At 51.1% G+C, this 24,145-nt stretch overlaps 1 protein-coding gene across 1 annotated transcript in view; it reads left to right on the top strand.

Moving 5' to 3' along the window:
• The window catches only part of LOC137366713 (receptor-type tyrosine-protein phosphatase eta-like), a gene marked incomplete at both ends in the record, with an annotated part of 278,322 nt that overhangs the window by 152,762 nt on the left and 101,415 nt on the right, over nucleotides 1-24,145 (top strand). Inside the window, one exon of the mRNA XM_068028378.1 lies at nucleotides 10,981-11,054. Within this exon, the coding sequence (XP_067884479.1) occupies nucleotides 10,981-11,054 (74 nt within the window). The remainder of the gene's footprint in view (nucleotides 1-10,980; nucleotides 11,055-24,145) is intronic.

Genomic DNA, 24,145 nt, shown 5'->3' with positions numbered 1-24,145 from the left:
CATCTACATGTGTGACATAGTGTCTGTATGTTCCTGTGTGTCAGTGTCAGTGTGTGTTTTTGAATTCATTCATGGGGGTCACTGGTTAGGCCAGCATTTGTTACCCAAACCTATTTGCCCTTGAGAAGGTGACGGTGAGATGGGGAGTCAGTAAGTGAGTTATTCCTTTCTGACCTGCTCTTGTGGCCACTGTATCTGTGTGTGTGTTTGTGCGCGTGTGTGTTTGTGCGCATGTGTGTTTGTGCGCGTGTGTGTTGGTGCGCGTGTGTGTTTGTGCGCGTGTGTGTGTTTGTGCGCGCGTGTGTGTTTGTGCGCGCGTGTGTTTGTGCTCGCGTTAAGTGTGTTTGTGCTCGCGTGTGTGTGTTTGTGCGCGTGTGTGTTTGTGCACGTGCGTGTGTGTGTTTGGGCACGCGCGTGTGTTTGTGCGCGTGCGTGTGTGTTTGTGCGCGTGTGTGTGTGTTTGTGCGCGTGTGTGTGTGTGTTTGTGCGCGCGTGTGTGTTTGTGTGTGTTTGTGCGCGCGTGTGTGTGTTTGTGCGCGCGTGTGCGTTTGTTTGTGCGCATGTGTGTGTGTTTGTGCGCGTGTGTGTGTTTGTGCGTGTGTGTGTGTGTGTGTTTGTGCGCGCGTGTGTGTGTGTGTGTGTGTTTGTGCGCGTGTGTGTGTGTTTTGTGCGCGCGTGTGTGTGTTCGTGCGCGCGTGTGTGTTTGTGCGCGCGTGTGTGTGCTTGTGCGCGTGTGTGTTTGTGTGTGTGTGTGTGTGTGTTTGTGCGCGTGTGTGTGTGTTTGTGCGCGTGTGTGTGTGTTTGTGCGTGTGTGTGTGTGTTTGTGTGCATGTGTGTGTGTTTGTGCGCGTGTGTGTGTGTTTGGGCGCGTGTGTGTGTTTGAGCGCGCGTGTGTGTGTTTGAGCGCGTGTGTGTGTTTGTGCGCGTGTGTGTGTGTGTTTGTGCGCGCGTGTGTGTGTTTGTGCGCGTGTGTGTGTGTTTGTGCGCGTGTGTGTGTTTGAGCGCGTGTGTGTGTGTTTGTGCGCGCGCGTGTGTGTGTTTGTGCGCGCGTGTGTGTGTTTGTGCGCGCGCGTGTGTGTTTGTGCGCGCGTGTGTGTTTGTGCGCGCGCGTGTATGTTTGTGTGCGCGCGTGTGTGTTTGTGCACGCATGTGTTTGTGCGCGTGTGTGTGTGTTTGTGCGCGTGTGTGTGTGTGTTTGTGCGTGTGTGTGTGTTTTTGTGCGCGTGTGTGTGTGTTTGTGCGCGCGCGTGTGTGAGTTTGTGCGCGCGCGTGTGTATTTCTGCGCGCGCGTGTGTGTGTTTGTGCGCGCGCGTGTGTGTGTTTGTGCGCGCGCGTGTGTGTGTTTGTGCACGTGTGTGTGTGTTTGTGCGCGTGTGTGTGTTTGTGCGCGTGTGTGTGTGTGTTTGTGCGCGTGTGTGTGTGTTTTGTGCGCGCGTGTGTGTTTGTGTGCGCGTATGTGTTTGTGCGCGTGTGTATGTGTTTGTGCGCGTGTGTGTGTTTGTGCGCGCGCGCGTGTGTGTTTGTGCGCGCGCGTGTGTGTTTGTGCGCGCGCGTGTGTTTGTGCGCGTGCGCGTGTGTGTTTGTGCGCGCGTGTGTGTGTTTGTGCGCGCGTGTGTGTTTGTGCGCGCGTGTGTGTGTTTGTGCGCGCGTGTGTGTGTTCGTGCGCGCGTGTGTGTTTGTGCGCGCGTGTGTGTGCTTGTGCGCGTGTGTGTTTGTGTGTGTGTGTGTTTGTGCGTGTGTGTGTGTGTGTTTGTGCGCGTGTGTGTGTGTTTGTGCGCGTGTGTGTGTGTTTGTGTGCATGTGTGTGTGTGTTTGTGCGCGTGTGTGTGTGTTTGTGCGCATGTGTGTGTTTGAGCGCGTGTGTGTGTGTTTGTGCGCGTGTGTGTGTTTGCGCGCGCGCGTGTGTGTGTTTGTGCGCGCGCGTGTGTGATTGTGCGCGCGCGTGTGTGTGTTTGTGCGCGCGTGTGTGTTTGTGCGCGCGCGTGTGTGTTTGTGCGCGTGTGTGTTTGTGCGCGCGTGTGTATGTTTGTGCGCGCGCTTGTGTGTTTGTGCACACATGTGTTTGTGCGCGTGTGTGTGTGTTTGTGCGCGTGTGTGTGTTTGTGCGCATGTGTGTGTTTGTGCGCGCGCGTGTATATTTGTGCACGCGCGTGTGTGTGTTTGTGCGCGCGTGTGTGTGTTTGTGCGCGCGCGTGTGTGTGTTTGTGCACGTGTGTGTGTGTTTGTGCGCGTGTGTGTGTGTTTGTGCGCATGTGTGTGTGTTTTGTGCGCGCGTGTGTGTTTGTGTGCGCGTGTGTGTTTGTGCGCGTGTGTTTGTGCGCGTGTGTGTGTTTGTGCGCGCGCGCGTGTGTGTTTGTGCGCGCGCGCGTGTGTGTTTGTGCGCGCGCGTCTGTGTTTGTGCGCGCGCGCGTGTGTTTGTGCGCATGCGCGTGTGTGTTTGTGCGCGCGCGTGTGTGTTTGTGCGCGCGCGTGTGTGTTTGTGCGCGCGTGTGTGTGTTTGTGCGCGCGCGTGTGTGTGTTTGTGTACGTGTGTGTGTGTTTGCGCGCGTGTGTGTGTTTGTGCGCGTGAGTGTGTGTGTGTGTTTGTGCGCGTGTGTGTGTGTTTTGTGCGCGCGTGTGTGTTTGTGTGCGTGTGTGTGTTTGTGCGCGCGTGTGTGTTTGTGCGCGCGTGTGTTTGTGCTCGCGTTAAGTGTGTTTGTGCTCGCGTGTGTGTGTTTGTGCGCGTGTGTGTTTGTGCACGTGCGTGTGTGTGTTTGGGCACGCGCGTGTGTTTGTGCGCGTGCGTGTGTGTTTGTGCGCGTGTGTGTGTTTGTGCGCGTGTGTGTGTGTGTTTGTGCGCGCGTGTGTGTTTGTGTGTGTTTGTGCGCGCGTGTGTGTGTTTGTGCGCGCGTGTGCGTTTGTTTGTGCGCATGTGTGTGTGTTTGTGCGCGTGTGTGTGTTTGTGCGTGTGTGTGTGTGTGTTTGTGCGCGCGTGTGTGTGTGTGTGTGTGTGTGTTTGTGCGCGTGTGTGTGTGTTTTGTGCGCGCGTGTGTGTTTGTGTGCGTGTGTGTGTTTGTGCGCGCGTGTGTGTTTGTGCGCGCGTGTGTTTGTGCTCGCGTAAGTGTGTTTGTGCTCGCGTGTGTGTGTTTGTGCGCGCGTGTGTGTTTGTGTGTGTTTGTGCGCGCGTGTGTGTGTTTGTGTGCGCGTGTGCGTTTGTTTGTGCGCGTGTGTGTGTGTTTGTGCGCGTGTGTGTGTTTGTGCGTGTGTGTGTGTGTGTGTTTGTGCGCGCGTGTGTGTGTGTGTGTGTTTGTGCGCGCGTGTGTGTTTGTGCGCATGCGTGTGTGTGTGCGCGCGCATGTGTGTGTTTGTGCGCGCGCGTGTGTGTTTGTGCGCGTGTGTGTTTGTGCACGTGCGTGTGTGTGTTTGGGCACGCGCGTGTGTTTGTGCGCGTGCGTGTGTGTTTGTGCGCGTGTGTGTGTGTTTGTGCGCGTGTGTGTGTGTGTTTGTGCGCGCGTGTGTGTTTGTGTGTGTTTGTGCGCGCGTGTGTGTGTTTGTGCGCGCGTGTGCGTTTGTTTGTGCGCGTGTGTGTGTGTTTGTGCGCGTGTGTGTGTTTGTGCGTGTGTGTGTGTTTGTGCGCGCGTGTGTGTGTGTGTGTTTGTGCGCGCGTGTGTGTTTGTGCGCATGCGTGTGTGTGTGCGCGCGCATTTGTGTGTTTGTGCGCGCGCGTGTGTGTTTGTGCGCGTGTGTGTTTGTGCACGTGCGTGTGTGTGTTTGGGCACGCGCGTGTGTTTGTGCGCGTGCGTGTGTGTTTGTGCGCGTGTGTGTGTGTTTGTGCGCGTGTGTGTGTGTTTGTGCGCGCGTGTGTGTTTGTGCGCGCGTGTGTGTTTGTGCGCGCGTGTGTGTTTGTGCGCGTGTGTGTGTTTGTGCTCGCGTGTGTGTTTGTGCTCGCGTGTGTGTGTTTGTGCGCGTGTGTGTGTGTTTGTGTGTGTGTTTGTGCGTGCGTGTGTGTGTTTGTGCGCGCATGTTTGTGCGCGTGTGTGTGTTTGTTTGTGCGCGTGTGTGTGTGTGTTTGTGCGCGCGTGTGTGTTTGTGCACGTGTGTGTGTGTTTGTGCGCGCATGTGTGTTTGTGCGCGCGTGTGTGTGTTTGTGCGCGTGTGTGTGTGTGTTTGTGCGCGCGTGTGTGTTTGTGCGTGTGTGTGTGTTTGTGCGTGTGTGTGTGTTTGTGCGTGTGTGTGTGTTTGTGCTCGACTGTGTGTGTTTGTGTGTGTGTTTGTGTGTGTGTTTGTGTGTGTGTGTTTGTGCGTGCGCGTGTGTGTGTGTTTGTGCGCGCGTGTGTGTTTGTGCGCGCGTGTGTGTTTGTGCGCGTGTGTGTGTTTGTGCGCGCGTGTGTGTTTGTGCACGTGTGTGTGTGTTTGTGCGCGTGTGTGTGTGTTTGTGCGCGCATGTGTGTTTGTGCGCGCGTGTGTGTTTGTGCGTGTGTGTGTGTTTGTGTGTGTGTGTGTGTTTGTGCGTGTGTGTGTGTTTGTGATCGACTGTGTGTGTTTGTGTGTGTGTTTGTGTGTGTGTTTGTGTGTGTGTGTGTGTGTTTGTGTGTGTGTTTGTGCGCGTGTGTGTGTGTTTTGTGCGCGCGTGTGTGTTTGTGTGCGTGTGTGTGTTTGTGCGCGCGTGTGTGTTTGTGCGCGCGTGTGTTTGTGCTCGCGTTAAGTGTGTTTGTGCTCGCGTGTGTGTGTTTGTGCGCGTGTGTGTTTGTGCACGTGCGTGTGTGTGTTTGGGCACGCGCGTGTGTTTGTGCGCGTGCGTGTGTGTTTGTGCGCGTGTGTGTGTGTTTGTGCGCGTGTGTGTGTGTGTTTGTGCGCGCGTGTGTGTTTGTGTGCGCGTGTGTGTGTTTGTGCGCGCGTGTGCGTTTGTTTGTGCGCATGTGTGTGTGTTTGTGCGCGTGTGTGTGTTTGTGCGTGTGTGTGTGTGTGTTTGTGCGCGCGTGTGTGTGTGTGTGTGTGTTTGTGCGCGTGTGTGTGTGTTTTGTGCGCGCGTGTGTGTTTGTGTGCGTGTGTGTGTTTGTGCGCGCATGTGTGTTTGTGCGCGCGTGTGTTTGTGCTCGCGTAAGTGTGTTTGTGCTCGCGTGTGTGTGTTTGTGCGCGCGTGTGTGTTTGTGTGTGTTTGTGCGCGCGTGTGTGTGTTTGTGTGCGCGTGTGCGTTTGTTTGTGCGCGTGTGTGTGTGTTTGTGCGCGTGTGTGTGTTTGTGCGTGTGTGTGTGTGTGTGTTTGTGCGCGCGTGTGTGTGTGTGTGTGTTTGTGCGCGCGTGTGTGTTTGTGCGCATGCGTGTGTGTGTGCGCGCGCATGTGTGTGTTTGTGCGCGCGCGTGTGTGTTTGTGCGCGTGTGTGTTTGTGCACGTGCGTGTGTGTGTTTGGGCACGCGCGTGTGTTTGTGCGCGTGCGTGTGTGTTTGTGCGCGTGTGTGTGTGTTTGTGCGCGTGTGTGTGTGTGTTTGTGCGCGCGTGTGTGTTTGTGTGTGTTTGTGCGCGCGTGTGTGTGTTTGTGCGCGCGTGTGCGTTTGTTTGTGCGCGTGTGTGTGTGTTTGTGCGCGTGTGTGTGTTTGTGCGTGTGTGTGTGTTTGTGCGCGCGTGTGTGTGTGTGTGTTTGTGCGCGCGTGTGTGTTTGTGCGCATGCGTGTGTGTGTGCGCGCGCATTTGTGTGTTTGTGCGCGCGCGTGTGTGTTTGTGCGCGTGTGTGTTTGTGCACGTGCGTGTGTGTGTTTGGGCACGCGCGTGTGTTTGTGCGCGTGCGTGTGTGTTTGTGCGCGTGTGTGTGTGTTTGTGCGCGTGTGTGTGTTTGTGCGCGCGTGTGTGTTTGTGCGCGCGTGTGTGTTTGTGCGCGCGTGTGTGTTTGTGCGCGTGTGTGTGTTTGTGCTCGCGTGTGTGTTTGTGCTCGCGTGTGTGTGTTTGTGCGCGTGTGTGTGTGTTTGTGTGTGTGTTTGTGCGTGCGTGTGTGTGTTTGTGCGCGCATGTTTGTGCGCGTGTGTGTGTTTGTTTGTGCGCGTGTGTGTGTGTGTTTGTGCGCGCGTGTGTGTTTGTGCACGTGTGTGTGTGTTTGTGCGCGCATGTGTGTTTGTGCGCGCGTGTGTGTGTTTGTGCGCGTGTGTGTGTGTGTTTGTGCGCGCGTGTGTGTTTGTGCGTGTGTGTGTGTTTGTGCGTGTGTGTGTGTTTGTGCGTGTGTGTGTGTTTGTGCTCGACTGTGTGTGTTTGTGTGTGTGTTTGTGTGTGTGTTTGTGTGTGTGTGTTTGTGCGTGCGCGTGTGTGTGTGTTTGTGCGCGCGTGTGTGTTTGTGCGCGCGTGTGTGTTTGTGCGCGTGTGTGTGTGTTTGTGCGCGCGTGTGTGTTTGTGCACGTGTGTGTGTGTTTGTGCGCGTGTGTGTGTGTTTGTGCGCGCATGTGTGTTTGTGCGCGCGTGTGTGTTTGTGCGTGTGTGTGTGTTTGTGTGTGTGTGTGTGTGTTTGTGCGTGTGTGTGTGTTTGTGATCGACTGTGTGTGTTTGTGTGTGTGTTTGTGTGTGTGTTTGTGTGTGTGTGTGTGTTTGTGTGTGTGTTTGTGCGAGTGTGTGTGTGTTTCTGCATGTGTGTGAGATAGTGCGCGCGTGTGTGTGTTTGTGCGTGTCTGTGTGTGTGTGTTTGTGCGTGTATGTGTGTGTGCTTGTGCGTGTATGTGTGTGTGTTTGTGCTCGTGTGTGTGTGTGTTTGTGCTCGCGTGTGTGTGGTTGTGCTCGCGTGTGTTTGTGTGTGTGTGTTTGTGCGCGTGTGTGTGTGTTTGTGCGAGTGTGTGTGTGTTTGTGCGAGTGTGTGTGTGTATGTGCGAGTGTGTGTGATTGTGCGAGTGTGTCTGATTGTGCGAGTGTGTGTGTTTGTGCGAGTGTGTCTGATTGTGCGCGCGTGTGTGTGTGTTTGTGCGCGCGTGTGTTTGTGCGTGTCTGTGTGTGTGTGTTTGTGCTCGCGTGTGTGTGTGTTTGTGCTCGCGTGTGTGTGTGTTTGTGCGCGTGTGTGTGTTTGTGCGTGTGTGTGTGTGTGTTTGTGCGCGTGTGTGTGTGTGTTTGTGCGAGTGTGTGTGTTTGTGCGCATGTGTGTGTGTTTGTGTGAGTGTGTGTGTTTGTGCGAGTGTGCGTGTTTGTGCGCGCGCGTGTGTGATTGTACGCGCGTGTGTGATTGTGCGCGCGTGTGTGATTGTGCGCGCGTGTGTGTGTTTGTGCGCGCGTGTGTGTTTGTGCGCACGTGTGTGTTTGTGCGCGCGTGTGTGTGTGTTTGTGCTCGAGTGTGTTTGTGTGTGTGTGTTTGTGCGTGTGTGTGTGTGTGTTTGTGCGAGTGTGTGTTTGTGCGAGTGTGTGTGTGTTTGTGCGAGTGTGTGTGTTTGTGCGAGTGTGTCTGATTGTGTGAGTGTGTGTGTTTGTGCGAGTGTGTGTGTTTGTGCGAGTGTGTCTGATTGTGCGCGCGTGTGTGAGTGTTTGTGCGCGCGTGTGTTTGTGCGTGTCTGTGTGTGTGTGTTTGTGCTCGCGTGCGTGTGTGTTTGTGCTCGCGTGTGTGTGTGTTTGTGCGCATGTGTGTGTTTGTGCGAGTGTGTGTGTTTGTGCGCGCGTGTGTGTGTGTTTGTGCGCGTGTGTGTGTGTGTTTGTGCGCGTGTGTGTTTGTACGAGTGTGTGTTTGTGCGCGCGTGTGTGTGATTGTGCGCGTGTGTGTGTGATTGTGCGCGCTTGTGTGTGTTTGTGCGCGGTCGTGTGTGTGCGTGCGCGCGTGTGTGTGCGTGTGTGAGCGCGCGCGCGTGTGCGCGCGTGTGTTTGTGCGCGCGTGTGTTTGTGCGCGCGTGTGTTTGTGCATGCCTGTGTTTGTGCGCGCGCGTGTGTTTGTGCGCGCGTGTGTTTGTGCGCGCGTGTATTTGTGCGTGCCTGTGTTTGTGCGCGCGCGTGTTTGTGCGCGCGTGTGTTTGTGTGCACGTGTGTGTGTTTGTGCGCGCGTGTGTGTTTGTGCGCGTGTGTGTTTGTGCGCGCGTGTGTTTGTGCGCGCGTGTGTGTTTGTGCTCGAGCGTGTGTGTTTGTGCGCGTGCATGTGTGTTTGTGTTTGTGCGCGCGTGTGTGTCTATGCGTGCACATGTGTGTGGTGGTGTGTGTGTGTGTGCGTCTGAGGCTATTCAGCCCATCGAGTCCTTGCCAGTTCCCACTGAGCTGTCCTGTCAGTCCTACTCCTCGGCTTGATCTCCATATCCCTGCAAATCAATTTTCTCAGGTGGCCATCCAATTTCCTTTTGAAATCAGTGATTGTCTCCGCTTCCATCCCTGGAACCATTCTGGTAAATCTCCTCTGCATCTCCTCAAGGACCCTCACATCCTTCCTAAAGTGTGGTGACCAGAACTGTACGCAATACTCCAGCTGTGGCCTAACCAGCGTTTTATACAGTTCCAGCATCACATCCCTGCTTTTGTATTTTATACCTCGGCCAATAAAGGAAAGTATTCCATGTGCCTTCTTCACCACTCTATCTACCTGACCTGCCGCCTACAGGGACCTGTGGACATGCACTCCAAGGTCTCTCATTTCTTCTACCCCTCTCAATATCCTCCTGTTTATTGTGTATTCCCTTGCTTTTTTTTGCCCTCCCAAATACATTACCTCACACTTCTCTGGATTGAATTCCATTTGCCACTTTTCTGCCCACTAAACCAAACCATTGATATCATTCTGGAGTCTACAGCTATCCTCTTCACTATCAACTACATAGCCTACTTTTGTGTCCATCAGCAAATTTTCCAATCATGCCTCCATGTTTAAGTCCACATCATTAATATATACCACAAACAGCAAGGGTCCCAAACACTGAGCCCTGTGGAATGCCACTGGAAACCGCCTTCCATTCGCAAAAATATCCGTTGACTACTACTCTTTGTTTCCTGTCACTGAGCCAATTTTGGATCCAACCTGCCACATTCCCCTGTGTCCCATGGGTTTTCATTTTACTGACCAGTCCTTACTAAAATCCATGTAGACCACATCCACTGCACTACCCTCATCAATCCTCCTTGTTTCTTCCTCAGAAAAATTCAATTGTTAGTAAGACACGACCTTAACAAATCCATGCTGACTATCCCTGATTAATCTATGCCTTTCTAAGTGGCAGTTTATCCTGTCCCTCAGAATTGATTCTAATAATTTACCCATAATTTACCAGCCGACAATTATTTGGCTTATCCCTCGCACCCTGTTTAAACAAAAGGAATAGGGAGAGGCAATGTATACTTAATGACACAGTTCTAAAGAGTGTGCAGGAACAGAGAGACCTGGGGGTTCATGTACATCGATCTTTGAAGGTGGCAGGACATATTGAGAGAGCAGTTAGCAAAGCATATAGGATCTTGGGCTTCATAAATGGAAGTATTGAGTACAAAAGCAGGGAGGTTATGCTGAATCTTTATAAATCTCTGGTTTGACCCCAACTGGAGAATTACATCCCATACTAACCACACTGGCCACCTTCAAAGATCGATGTACATGAACCCCCAGGTCTCTCTGTTCCTGCACACTCTTTAGAACTGTGTCATTAAGTATACATTGCCTCTCCCTATTCCTTCTGTCAAAATGCATCACCTCACACTTGTCAGTATTAAATTCCATCTGCCACCTCTCTGCCCATTCTGCTAGTCTATCTCTGTCCTATTGCAGTCAGTTCATATCATCCTTACTATTTGCCTCACCTCCAAGTTCGGTGTCGTCAGCAGATTTTGAGATTCGACTCTGTATTCCAAGATCCAAGTTGTTTATATGTAGCAAATAAAAGCAGTGGTCCCAGCACTGACCCTTGGGGAACACGACTGTCTACCATCCTCCAGTCTGGAAAAACAACCATTTACTACGATTCTGTTTTCTGTCCTCAAGCCAATTTATTAATTAAATTGGACACTTACCCACCTATTTCATGAGCCTCAATTTTGTTAACCAGCCTTGTATATAATACCTTATTAAACACTTTTTCATTTAAACAACATCCACCAGATTCCCCTCATCAACCTTCTCTGTTACCTCATCAAAACATTCAATTAGATTCGTCAAGTATGATCTGCCTTTTACAAATCAGTGCTGGCTATCCTTAATTAACTCCAACCTCCAAGTGCCTGTTGAATTCTTCCCTAATTATGGTTTCTAAAAACTTACCCACCACTGACGTTTAAGTAATTGTCCTGTAGTTGCAAGGACTGTCCTTGCAGCCTTTCTTGAATAAGGGTGTCACATTTGCCACTCTCCAATCCTCTCGCACCTCCCCCCGTATCCAGGGTAGATTATGGCAAGCCATTCCGCTATCTCCACGTCCATTTCCATTAGCAACCAAGAATGCAAGCCATCCTCACCAGGTGACTTATCCACACCAAGCATTGCCAGCCTTTTTAGTACCTCCCTGCTCTCAATTTTTACCCTATCCATTGCCTCTACTCTCTCCACTTCTGATATTTTGTCAGATTCCACTTCCTTAGTAAACACCGAAACAAAGTACTCAAACATAGAAAATAGGAGTAGGCCATTTGAGCCTGCTCCGCCGTTCATTATGATCACGGCTGATCATCCAACTCAGTAACCTGTTCCCGCTTTCGCCCCATACCCTTTGATCCCTTTAGACCCAAGAGCTATATCTAACTCCTTCTTGAAAACATACAATGTTTTGGCCTCAACTGCTTTCTGTGGTAGCAATTTCCACAGGCTCACCACACTCTGGGTGAAGAAATTTCTCCTCATCTCAGTCCTGAATGGTTTACCCCGTATTGTGTGGGGGCCGGGGGGGGGGGTTGTGTGGGGGTCGGGCCGGGTGTGTGGGGGTCGGGGGGGGGGGGGTTGTGTGGGGGCCGGGGGGGGGGGGGGTTGTGTGGGGGCCGGGGGGGGGGGGGGTTGTGTGGGGGCCGGGCTGTGTGGGTGGGGGTTGTGAGTGATTGAATGGTCTCTATTGGTCATTGACGATTTGTTCTCCTGACTTTGATTAGACGATCACAGCCGGGTTGTATTGAAGAACAGCAAAGATGCACCTGATGGATTCATCAACGCCAACTACATTGATGTGAGTATCAGAGCGTGTGGGTCAGACCAGGGTCACAGGTCAGACTGGGGTAGTGAGGCTATTGGGGAGTGTAGGGAGGAGAAGGGGAGGGGGTGAGATGAAGTGGGGAGGGCTACGGGAGGGGGTGAGTTTGGGTGGGGAGGGGTACGGGAGGGGGTGAGTTTGGGTGGGGAGGGATACAGGAGGGGGTGAGTTTGGGTGGGGAGGGATACAGGAGGGGGTGAGTTTGGGTGGGGAGGGGTTGGGTTTGGGTGGGGAGGGATGCGGGAGGGGGTGAGTCTGGGTGGGGAGGGGTACGGGAGGGGGTGAGTCTGGGTGGGGAGGGGTACGGGAGGGGGTGAGTCTGGGTGGGGAGGGGTATGGGAGGGGGTGAGTCTGGGTGGGGAGGGGTATGGGAGGGGGTGAGTCTGGGTGGGGAGGGATACAGGAGGGGGTGAGTTTGGGTGGGGAGGGGTACGGGAGGGGGTGAGTCTGGGTGGGGAGGGATACAGGAGGGGGTGAGTTTGGGTGGGGAGGGATACAGGAGGGGGTGAGTTTGGGTGGGGAGGGGTTGGGTTTGGGTGGGGAGGGATGCGGGAGGGGGTGAGTCTGGGTGGGGAGGGGTACGGGAGGGGGTGAGTCTGGGTGGGGAGGGGTATGGGAGGGGGTGAGTCTGGGTGGGGAGGGATACAGGAGGGGGTGAGTTTGGGTGGGGAGGGGTACGGGAGGGGGTGAGTCTGGGTGGGGAGGGATACAGGAGGGGGTGAGTTTGGGTGGGGAGGGGTTGGGTTTGGGTGGGGAGGGATGCGGGAGGGGGTGAGTCTGGGTGGGGAGGGGTACGGGAGGGGTTGGGTTTGGGTGGGGAGGGATGCGGGAGGGGGTGGGTTTGGGCGGGGAGGGGTACGGGAGGGGGTGAGTCTGGGTGGGGAGGGGTATGGGAGGGGGTGGGTTTGGGTGGGGAGGGGTACGGGAGGGGGTGAGTCTGGGTGGGGAGGGATACAGGAGGGGGTGAGTTTGGGTGGGGAGGGGTACGGGAGGGGTTGGGTTTGGGTGGGGAGGGATGCGGGAGGGGGTGGGTTTGGGCGGGGAGGGGTACGGGAGGGGGTGAGTTTGGGTGGTGGGAGGGTACGGGAGGGGTGAGTTTGGGTGGGGGGGTACGGGAGGGGTTGGGTTTGGGTGGGGGGGTACGGGAGGGGTTGGGTTTGGGTGGGGAGGGGTACGGGAGGGGTTGGGTTTGGGTGGGGAGGGGTACGGGAGGGGGTGTTTGGGTAGGGAGGGGTACGGGAGGGGGTGGGGAGGGGTACGGGAGGGGGTGAGTTTGGGTGGGGAGGGGTACGGGAGGGGGTGAGTTTGGGTGGGGAGGGGTACGGGAGGGGGTGAGTTTGGGTGGGGAGGGGTACGGGAGGGGGTGAGTTTGGGTGGGGAGGGGTACGGGAGGGGGTGAGTTTGGGTGGGGAGGGGTACGGGAGGGGGTTAGATGGGCTCCTCGTTCTAGACCCCTCAACCACTGGATAGAGTCTGTTTCGATATCCCATCCTTTCATCATTTTATACTGTTTGCTGATAGAAGAATACAAGAATTAGGAGCAGGAATAAGCCATTCAGCCCCTCGAGCCTCCTCTGCCATTCGTTAAGATCCTGGCTGATCTGATTGTGGCCTCAATTCCACTTTCCTGTCTGCTGCCCATAACCCTTGACTTCCTTGTTGATCAAAAATATATCTAACTCGGCCTTAAATATATTCAAAGACCCAGCCTCCATTACTTCCTGGGGAAGAGAATTCCACAGGCCAGCGACCCTCTGAGAAAACATTTGTCATCTCCGTCTTAAATGGGGGACCCCTTATTTTTAAACTGTGTCCTTTAGTTCTAGACACTCTCACAAGGGGCAGCATCCTCTCAGCATCCACCCTGCCAAGTCCCCTCAGGATCTTGTGTTTCAATAAGATCACCTCTCATTCTTCTCAACCCCAATGGGTTTTGGCCCAACCTGCTCAATCTTTCCTCATAAGATAACCCCTTCATTCCAGAAATCAGTTGAGTGAACCTTCTCTGAACTGCCTCTAACGCATTTATATCCTTTCTTAAATAAGGAGACCAAAATTGTGCACAATACATACGAACGTACATTATTCAAGAAGGGTAGCAGGGATAAACCAGGTAATTACAGGCCGGTGAGTCTAACATCAGTGGTAGGGAAAATATTGGAAAAAATTCTGAGGAACAGGATTAATCTCCACTTGGAGAGGCAGGGATTAATCAGGGATAGTCAGTATGGCTTTGTCAGAGGGAGATCGTGTCTAACTAACTTGATTGAATTTTACGAGGCCTTGACTAGATGTGTAGATGAGGGTAAAGCAGTTGATGTTGTCTACATGGACTTCAGTAAGGCTTTTGAAAAGGTCCCACATGGGAGATTGGCTAAGAAGGTAAGGAGCCCATGGGATCCAGGGCAATTTGGCAAATTCGATCCAAAATTGGCTTAGTGGCAGGAGGGAGAGGGTGATGATCGAGGGCTGTTTTTGTGAGTGGAAGCCTGTGACCAGTGGTGTACCACAGGGATCGGTGCTGGGACACTTGCTGTTTGTAGTGTACATTAATGATTTAGACGTGAATATAGGAGGTATGATCAGTAAGTTCGCAGATGACACGAAAATTGGTGGTGTCATAAATAGTGAGGAGGAAAGCCTTAGATTACAGGACGATATAGATGGGCTGGTAAGTTGGGCGGAGCAGTGGCAAATGGAATATAATCCCGAGAAGTGTGGGGTGATACATTTTGCGAGGACAAACAAGGCAAGAGAATATACAATGGATGATAGGACCCTAGGAAGTACAGAAGGTCAGAGGGACCTTGGTGTATTTGTCCATAGATCACTGAAGGCAGCAGCACAGGTAGATAAGGTGGTTAGGAAGGCATATGGGATACTTGCCTTTATTAGCCAAGGCACAGAATATAAGAGCAGCGAGGTTATGATGGAGCCGTATAAAACACTAGTTAGGCCACAGCTGGAGTACTGTGTACAGTTCTGGGCACCACACTATAGGAAGGATGTGATTGCATTGGAGAGGGTGCAGAGGAGATTCACCAGGATGTTGCCTGGGCTGGAGCATTTCAGCTATGAAGAGAGACTGAAAAGGCTAGGGTTGTTTTCCTTAGGGCAGAGAAGACTGAGGGGGGACATGATTGAGGTATAGAAAATTATGAGGGACATTGATAGGTTAGATAGGAAGAAACTTTTTCCCTTAGCGGAGGGGTCAATAACCAGGGGGCACAGATGTAAGGTAAAGGGCAGAAGGTTTAGAGGGGATTTGAGGAAAATATTTTTCACCCAGAGGGTGGTTGGAATCTGGAATGCACTGCCTGAAGAGGTGGTAGAGGCAGGAACCCTCACAACATTTAAGAAGTATTTAGATGATCACTTGAAATGCCACAGCATACAAGGCTACGGGCCAAGTGCTGGAAAATGAGATTAGAATAGTTAGGTGCTGGATGGCCGGCACAGACACGATGGGCCGAAGGGGCTGTTTCTGTGCTGTATAACTCTATGACCCTATGACTGTAGAAGATGGCTATTCAGCCCATCACGTCCATGCTGGCTCTTCTGTCACTCCCATTCCCCTGCTCAATCTCTGTAATCCTGCAAGTCTACTTCTCTCACGTGCCCATCCAACTTCCTTCCGAAGTCATTAATCGTCTCCCCTTCCACTGCCCTTGTGGACAGCGAGTTCCAGGTCATTACCACTCGCTGTGTAAAAAAGTGCTTCCTCATATTCCCCCCGCATCTTTTGCCCAAACCTTTCAATCTGTGTCCCCTTGCCTTCGTAACATTAATTAATGGGAACAGTTTTTTCTTGTCTAACTTATCTAAGCCTGTCATAATCTTGTTCACTTCTATTAAATCTCCCCTCAATCTCCTTTGCTCCAAGGAGAACAGTTCCTACAGATTGGAGGGTAGCTAATGTAACCCCACTATTTAAAAAGGGAGGTCGAGAGAAAGCAGGGAATTATAGACCAGTCAGCCTGACGTCGGTGGTGGGGAAAATTCTAGAGTCCATTATAAAAGATTTTATAGCAGAGCATTTAGAGAACAGTGGTAGAATCGGGCAGAGTCAGCATGGATTTACGAAAGGGAAATCATGCTTGACAAATCTACTAGAATTCTTCGAGGATGTAACTAGTCGAGTGATGAGGGGGAGCCAGTGGATGTGGTTTATTTGGACTTTCAGAAGGTTTTCGGCAAAGTCCCACATAAGAGATTAGCGTGTAAAATTAAAGTGCATGGGATTGGGGGTAGTGTATTGCGATGGATAGAAAATTGGTTGGCAGACAGGAAACAAAGAGTAGGGATAAATGGGTCTTTTTCCGAATGACAGGCAGTGACTAGTGGGGTACTGCAGGGATCGGTGCTAGGACCCCAGCTATTCACAATATATATTAATGATTTAGATGAGGGAACTAAGTGTAATATCTCCAAATTTGCAGATGACACAAAACTGGGTGGGAGGGTGAGTTGTGAGGAAGATGCAGAGAGGCTTCAGGGTGATTTGGACAAGTTGAGTGAGTGGGCTAATGCATGGCAGATGCAGTATAATGTGGATAAATGTGAGGTTATCCACTTTGGTAGCAAAAACAGGAAGGCAGATTATCTGAACGGCTATAAACAGAGAGGGGAATATGCAGTGAGACCTGGGTGTTCTCGTACACCAGTCACTGAAGCTAAGCATGCAGGTGCAACAGGCGGTAAAAAAGGCAAATGGTATGTTGGCCTTCATTGCGAGAGGATTCGAGTACAGGAGCAGGGATGTCTTGCTGCAATTATACAGGGCCTTGGTGAGGCCACACCTGGAATATTGTGTGCAGTTTTGGTCTCCTTATCTGAGGAAGGATGTTCTTGCTATAGAGGGAGTGCAGCGAAGCTTTACCAGACTGATTCCTGGGATGGTGGGACTGACGTATGAGGAGAGGTTGAGTCGGTTAGGATTATATTTGCTGGAGTTCAGAAGAGTGAGGGGGGATCTCATAGAAACCTATAAAATTCGAACAGGACTTGACAGGGTAAATGCAGGAAGGATGTTCCTGATGGTGGGGGAGTCCCGAACCAGGGGTCATAGTCTAAGGATATGGGGTAAACCTTTCAAGACTGAGATGAGGAGAAATTTCTTCACCCAGAGAGTGGTGAGCCCGTGGAATTCGCTACCACAGAAAGCAGTTGAGGCCAAAACATTGTATGTTTTCAAGAAGGAGTTCGATATAGCTCTTGGGGTGAAAGGGAGCGAAGGATATAAAAAAAAAGGGAAAATTGTTTTTTTGTTGAAAATAAAATCTCTTGTGATAAGGTGAGTACTACTAAAGCATTTTATTTTCAAGGACTTTAGATTGTAGTGGGTAGAACAAGGCCCCTAGTGCAATTAGTATTTTTTAATTAAGGGAGTAACTAATTAATCTAAGGGTAAGTCATGACAGGAGAGCTCAGCCCCGTGATCTGCTCCTCCTGCACTATGTGGGAAATCAGGGACGCTTGCGGGATGGGTGACCACCAGACAGAGTAGCAGGAGTCCCCTGTGGCCATCCCCCTCTCAAACAGATATACCACTTTGGATACTGTGGGGGGGGGAGATGACCTCCCAGGGGAAAGCAGCAACAGCCAAGTTCGTGGCACCACGGAGGGCTCTGCTGCACAGCAGGGGAGGAAAAGGGTTGGAAGAGCTATAGTGATAGGGGAATTCAATCGTAAGGGGTACAGATAGGCGTTTCTGTGGCCACTAACGAGACTCCAGGATGGTATGTTGCCTCCCTGGTGCTAGGGTCAAGGATGTCTCGGAGCGGCTGCAGGACATTCTGAAAGGGGAGGGTGAGCAGCCAGAGGTCGTGGTCCATATTGGTACTAATGACATAGGCAGGAAGAGAGATGATGTCCTGCAAAGTGAATATAGGGAGTTAGACAGAAGGTTAAAAAGCAGGATCTCTAGGGCTGTAATCTCAGGATTACTCCCTGTGCCACGTGCTAGTGAGGGTAGGAATAGGAGGATTAGGCAAATGAATGTGTGGCTGAAGAGCTGGTGTAGGCGGGAGGGCTTCAGCTACTTGGATCATTGGGATCTCTCCTGGTGCAGAGGTGACCTGTACAAGAGGGATGGGTTGCATCTGAACTGGAAGGGGACCAATATCCTTGCGGGGAGGTTTGCTAGCACTGCTCGGGAGGGTTTAAACTAGTCTTGTAGGGGGATCGGACCCAAAGTAGTAGTCTCTCCGATCAGATAGTTGAGGCAAATGTAGAGGTTAAAGCAAGCAAGTCCAGTAGGCAGGCCGGGCAGGGGCAGGACAGGGAGCGTGGAAGGTCTGGTAGGCTAAACTGCACTTAGTTTAATGCAAGAAGCCTTGCAGGTAAGGCAGATGGATGGTGTCAGCCAATCTAACCATGGAATCCTCTCTCACTGCTGATTTTTATCTGTTTTCAGGATCGCCCCGTGATCCAGGTTAGGTTTGTCCAATGGCCCCAGATTTGCTGCAGCTTCCAGTCTGAGAGCCGCAGTTTCTCAGGCAGGCACTAAAACCCTTCCTGCCTTTCCTCACCCTCGGGTGGTCACCCACTTTCTTCCCCCATTGCTTCCAATGTGTGTGACGACCCTCTTAAGTCTCACTCCCTGATGTGTGCAATTATCTGTGTTAAAATAGTGAGCATTCTGGGCTGTACACACCATGGTGATAATGTGACAGCTTCTCACAGCCACTTTAATATAGAGTTGCAGATGAGCACAGCTTCAGATGTGCAAGCTTTACACATCCTGTTTATCAAACCTCACTGTGTCTTATCTCTCAATTACGAACCCTGCCAGTTTAAAAATAGATTCTCAGTGGCTTCAGAAAAACCCAAAATTGTCAGATACAGCTGGTGGAATTGAGCCAAAATGTGAAGTGCAGTGAGGGGGTGAATGGTGGAGTGGCAGGGAGTTGGGAGGGGGGGAGGGGGGTTGGGGGGGAGCGTCGAGAGTGAGGGGCGGTGATTATAACACACTGTTCCGCTATTACAGCACAATGCAAACACACTGCGCCCCTATTATAGCACAGAGCAAACACACTGCTCCCCTATTACAGCACAGTGCAAACACACTGCTCCCCTATTGCAGCACAGTGCAATCACACTGCTCCCCTATTGCAGCACAGTGCAATCACACTGTTCCCCTATTGCAGTACAGTGCAAACACACTGTTCCCCTATTACAGCACAGTGCAAACACACTGTTTCCCTATTACAGCACAGTGCAAACACACTGCGCCCCTATTACAGCACAGAGCAAACATACTGCTCCCCTATTACAGCACAGTGCAAACACACTGTTCCCCTATTACAGCACAGAGCAAACACACTGCGCCCCTATTACAGCACAGAGCAAACACACTGCGCCCCTATTACAGCACAGTGCAAACACACTGTTCCCCTATTACAGCACAGAGCAAACACACTGCTCCCCTATTACAGCACAGAGCAAACACACTGCTCCCCGATAACAGCACAGAGCAAACACACTGCTCCCCTATTATAGCACAGTGCAAACACACTGTTCCCCTATTACAGCACAGAGCAAACACATTGCTCCCCTATTACAGCACAGTGCAAACACACTGTTCCCCTATTACAGCACAGAGCAAACACACTGCTCCCCTATTACAGCACAGTGCAAACACACTGCTCCCCTATTACAGCACAGAGCAAACACACTGTCCCCCTATTACAGCACAGAGCAAACACACTGCACCCCTATGACAGCACAGAGCAAACACACTGCTCCACTATTACAGCACAGTGCAAACACACAGTTCCCCTATTACAGCACAGTGCAAACACACTGCGCCCCTAGTACAGCACAGAGCAAACACACTGTCCCCCTATTACAGCACAGAGCAAACACACTGCGCCCCTATTACAGCACAGAGCAAACACACTGCTCCACTATTACAGCACAGTGCAAACACACTGTTCCCCTATTACAGCACAGTGCAAACACACTGCTCCACTATTACAGCACAATGCAAACACACTGCTCCACTATTACAGCACAGTGCAAACACACTGCTCCACTATTACAGCACAGTGCAAACACACTGCTCCCCTATTACAGCACAGATCAAACACACTGCTCCACTATTACAGCACAGTGCAAACACACTGCTCCACTATTACAGCACAAAGCAAACACAATGCTCCACGATTAGAGCACAGTGCAAACACACTGCTCCACTATTACAGCACAGTGCAAACACACTGCTCCCCTATGACAGCACAGAGCAAACACAGCGCTCCACTATTACAGCACAGAGCAAACACACTGCTCCACTATTACAGCACAGTGCAATCACACTGTTCCCCTATCACAGCACAGTGCAAACACACTGCTCCACTATTACAGCACAGTGCAAACACACTGCTCCACTATTACAGCACAGTGCAAACACAATGCTCCCCTATTACAGCACAGTGCAAGAACACTGTTCCCCTATTACAGCACAGTGCAAACACACTGCTCCACTATTACAGCACAGTGCAAATACACTGCTCCACTATTACAGCACAGAGCAAACTCACAGGTCTCCTATTACAGCACAGTGCAAACACACTGCTCTACTATTACAGCACAGTGCAAACACACTGCTCCCCTATTACAGCACAGTGCAAACACACTGTTTCACTATTACACACAGCTTCACTATTACAGCACAGTGCAAACACACTGCTCCACTATTACAGCACAGTGCAAACACACTGCTCCCCGATTACAGCACAGTACAAACACACTGTTCCACTATTACAGCACAGTGCAATCACACTGTTCCCCTATTACAGCACAGTACAAACACATTGCGCCCCTATTACAGCACAGTGCAAACACACTGCTCCCCTATTACAGCACAGTGCAAACACACTGCTCCACTATTACAGCACAGTGCAATCACACTGTTCCCCTATTACAGCACAGTGCAAACACACTGTTCCCCTATTACAGCACAGTGCAAGCACACTGCTCCACTATTACAGCACAGTGCAAACACACTGCTCCCCGATTACAGCACAGAGCAAATTCACAGTTCTCCTATTACAGCACAGTGCAAACACACTGCTCCCCTATTACGGCACACTGCAAACACACTGCTCCCCTATTACAGCACAGAGCAAACTCACAGTTCTCCTATTTCAGCACAGTGCAATCACACTGCTCTACTGTTACAGCACAGTGCAAACACACTGCTCCACTATTACAGCACAGAGCAAACACACTGTTATCCAATTACAGCACAGTGCAAACACACTGCTCTACTATTACAGCACAGTGCAAACACACTGCTCTACTATTGCAGCACAGTGCAAACTCACAGTTCTCCTATTGCAGCACAGTGCAAACACACTGCTCCCCTATAACAGCACAGTGCAAACACACAGCTCCCCTATTACAGCACAGTGCAAACACACTGCTCCACTATTACAGCACAGTGCAAACACACTGCTCTACTATTACAGCACAGAGCAAACTCACAGTTCTCCTATTACAGCACAGTGCAAACACACTGCTCCCCTATTACAGCACAGTGCAAACACACTGTTCCCCTATTACAGCACAGTCCAAACACACTGCTCCCCTATTACAGCACAGTGCAAACACACTGCTCCACTATTACAGCACAGTGCAATCACACTGCTCTACTATTACAGCACAGAGCAAACTCACAGTTCTCCTATTACAGCACAGTGCAAACACACTGCTCCCCTATTACAGCACAGAGCAAACACACTGTCCCCCTATTACAGCACAGAGCAAACACACTGCACCCCTATTGCAGCACAGAGCAAACACACTGCTCCACTATTACAGCATAGTGCAAACACACTGTTCCCCTATTACAGCACAGTGCAAACACACTGCGTCCCTATTACAGCACAGAGCAAACACACTGCCCCCCTATTACAGCACAGTACAAACACACTGCGCCCCTATTACAGCACAGAGCAAACACACTGCTCCACTATTAGAGCACAGTGCAAACACACTGTTCCCCTATTCCAGCACAGTGCAAACACACTGCTCCCCTATTACAGCACAGTGCAAACACACTGCTCCCCTATTACAGCACAGAGCAAATTCACAGTTCTCCTATTACAACACAGTGCAAACACACTGCTCCCCGATTACAGCAGAGTGCAAACACACTGCTCCACTATTACAGCACAGTGCAATCACACTGTTCCGCTATTGCAGCACAGTGCCAGCACACTGCTCCCCTATTACAGCACAGAGCAAACTCACAGTTCTCCTATTACAGAACAGTGCAAACACACTGCTCTACTATTACAGCACAGTGCAAACACACTGCTCCACTATTATAGCACAGTGCAAACACACAGCTCCCCTATTACAGCACAGTGCAAACACACTGCTCCACTATTACAGCACAGTGCAAACACACTGCTCTACTATTACAGCACAGTGCAAACTCACAGTTCTCCTATTGAAGCACAGTGCAAACACACTGCTCCCCTATCACAGCACAGTGCAAACACACAGCTCCCCTATTACAGCACAGTGCAAACACACTGCTCCACTATTACAGCACAGTGCAAACACACTGCTCTACTATTACAGCACAGAGCAAACTCACAGTTCTCCTATTACAGCACAGTGCAAACACACTGCTCCCCTATTACAGCACAGTGCAAACACACTGTTCCCCTATTACAGCACAGTGCAAACACACTGCTCCCCTATTACAGCACAGTGCAAACACACTGCTCCACTATTACAGCACAGTGCAATCACACTGTTCCCCTATTACAGCACAGTGCAAACACACTGCTCCCCTATTACAGCACAGAGCAAACACACTGTCCCCCTATTACAGCACAGAGCAAACACACTGCGCCCCTATTGCAGCACAGAGCAAACACACTGCTCCACTATTACAGCATTGTGCAAACACACTGTTCCCCTATTACAGCACAGTGCAAACACACTGTTCCCCTATTACAGCACAGTCCAAACACACTGCTCCCCTATTACAGCACAGTGCAAACACACTGCTCCACTATTACAGCACAGTGCAATCACACTGCTCTACTATTACAGCACAGAGCAAACTCACAGTTCTCCTATTACAGCACAGTGCAAACACACTGCTCCCCTATTACAGCACAGAGCAAACACACTGTCCCCCTATTACAGCACAGAGCAAACACACTGCACCCCTATTGCAGCACAGAGCAAACACACTGCTCCACTATTACAGCATAGTGCAAACACACTGTTCCCCTTTTACAGCACAGTGCAAACACACTGCGTCCCTATTACAGCACAGAGCAAACACACTGTCCCCCTATTACAGCACAGTACAAACACACTGCGCCCCTATTACAGCACAGAGCAAATACACTGCTCCACTATTAGAGCACAGTGCAAACACACTGTTCCCCTATTCCAGCACAGTGCAAACACACTGCTCCCCTATTACAGCACAGTGCAAACACACTGCTCCCCTATTACAGCACAGAGCAAATTCACAGTTCTCCTATTACAACACAGTGCAAACACACTGCTCCCCGATTACAGCAGAGTGCAAACACACTGCTCCACTATTACAGCACAGTGCAATCACACTGTTCCGCTATTGCAGCACAGTGCAAACACACTGCTCCCCTATTACAGCACAGAGCAAACTCACAGTTCTCCTATTACAGAACAGTGCAAACACACTGCTCTACTATTACAGCACAGTGCAAACACACTGCTCCACTATTATAGCACAGTGCAAACACACAGCTCCCCTATTACAGCACAGTGCAAACACACTGCTCCACTATTACAGCACAGTGCAAACACACTGCTCTACTATTACAGCACAGTGCAAACTCACAGTTCTCCTATTGAAGCACAGTGCAAACACACTGCTCCCCTATCACAGCACAGTGCAAACACACAGCTCCCCTATTACAGCACAGTGCAAACACACTGCTCCACTATTACAGCACAGTGCAAACACACTGCTCTACTATTACAGCACAGAGCAAACTCACAGTTCTCCTATTACAGCACAGTGCAAACACACTGCTCCCCTATTACAGCACAGTGCAAACACACTGTTCCCCTATTACAGCACAGTGCAAACACACTGCTCCCCTATTACAGCACAGTGCAAACACACTGCTCCACTATTACAGCACAGTGCAATCACACTGTTCCCCTATTACAGCACAGTGCAAACACACTGCTCCCCTATTACAGCACAGAGCAAACACACTGTCCCCCTATTACAGCACAGAGCAAACACACTGCGCCCCTATTGCAGCACAGAGCAAACACACTGCTCCACTATTACAGCATTGTGCAAACACACTGTTCCCCTATTACAGCACAGTGCAAACACACTGCGTCCCTATTACAGCTCAGAGCAAACACACTGTCCCCCTATTACAGCACAGTACAAACACATGGCGCCCCTATTACAGCACAGAGCAAACACACTGCTACCCTATTACAGCACAGTGCAAACACACTGTTCCCCTATTACAGCACAGTGCAAACACACTGCTCCACTATTACAGCACAGTGCAAACGCACTGCTCCCCTATTGCAGCACAGTGCAATCACACTGTTCCGCTATTGCAGCACAGTGCAAACACACTGCTCCCCTATTACAGCACAGAGCAAACTCACAGTTCTCCTATTACAGCACAGTGCAAACACACTGCTCTACTATTACAGCACAGTGCACACACACTGCTCCACTATTACAGCACAGAGCAAACACACTGTTCTCCAATTGCAGCACATTGCAAACACACTGCTCTACTATTACAGCACAGTGCAAACACACTGTTCTACTATTTGAGCACAGTGCAAACTCACAGTTCTCCTATTACAGCAGAGTGCAAACACACTGCTCCCCTATTACAGCACAGTGCAAACACACTGCTCCCCTATTACAGCACAGTGCAAACACACTGCTCCCCTATTACAGCACAGTGCAAACACACTGCTCCACTATTACAGCACAGTGCAAACACACTGCTCTACTATTACAGCACAGAGCAAAGTCACAGTTCTCCTATTACAGCACAGTGCAACAC

The sequence above is a fragment of the Heterodontus francisci genome, unplaced genomic scaffold, assembly GCF_036365525.1.
Source record: "Heterodontus francisci isolate sHetFra1 unplaced genomic scaffold, sHetFra1.hap1 HAP1_SCAFFOLD_922, whole genome shotgun sequence".
NCBI classification, from domain to species: domain Eukaryota; kingdom Metazoa; phylum Chordata; class Chondrichthyes; order Heterodontiformes; family Heterodontidae; genus Heterodontus; species Heterodontus francisci.
This window is presented reverse-complemented; position numbering and strand designations above follow the sequence as displayed.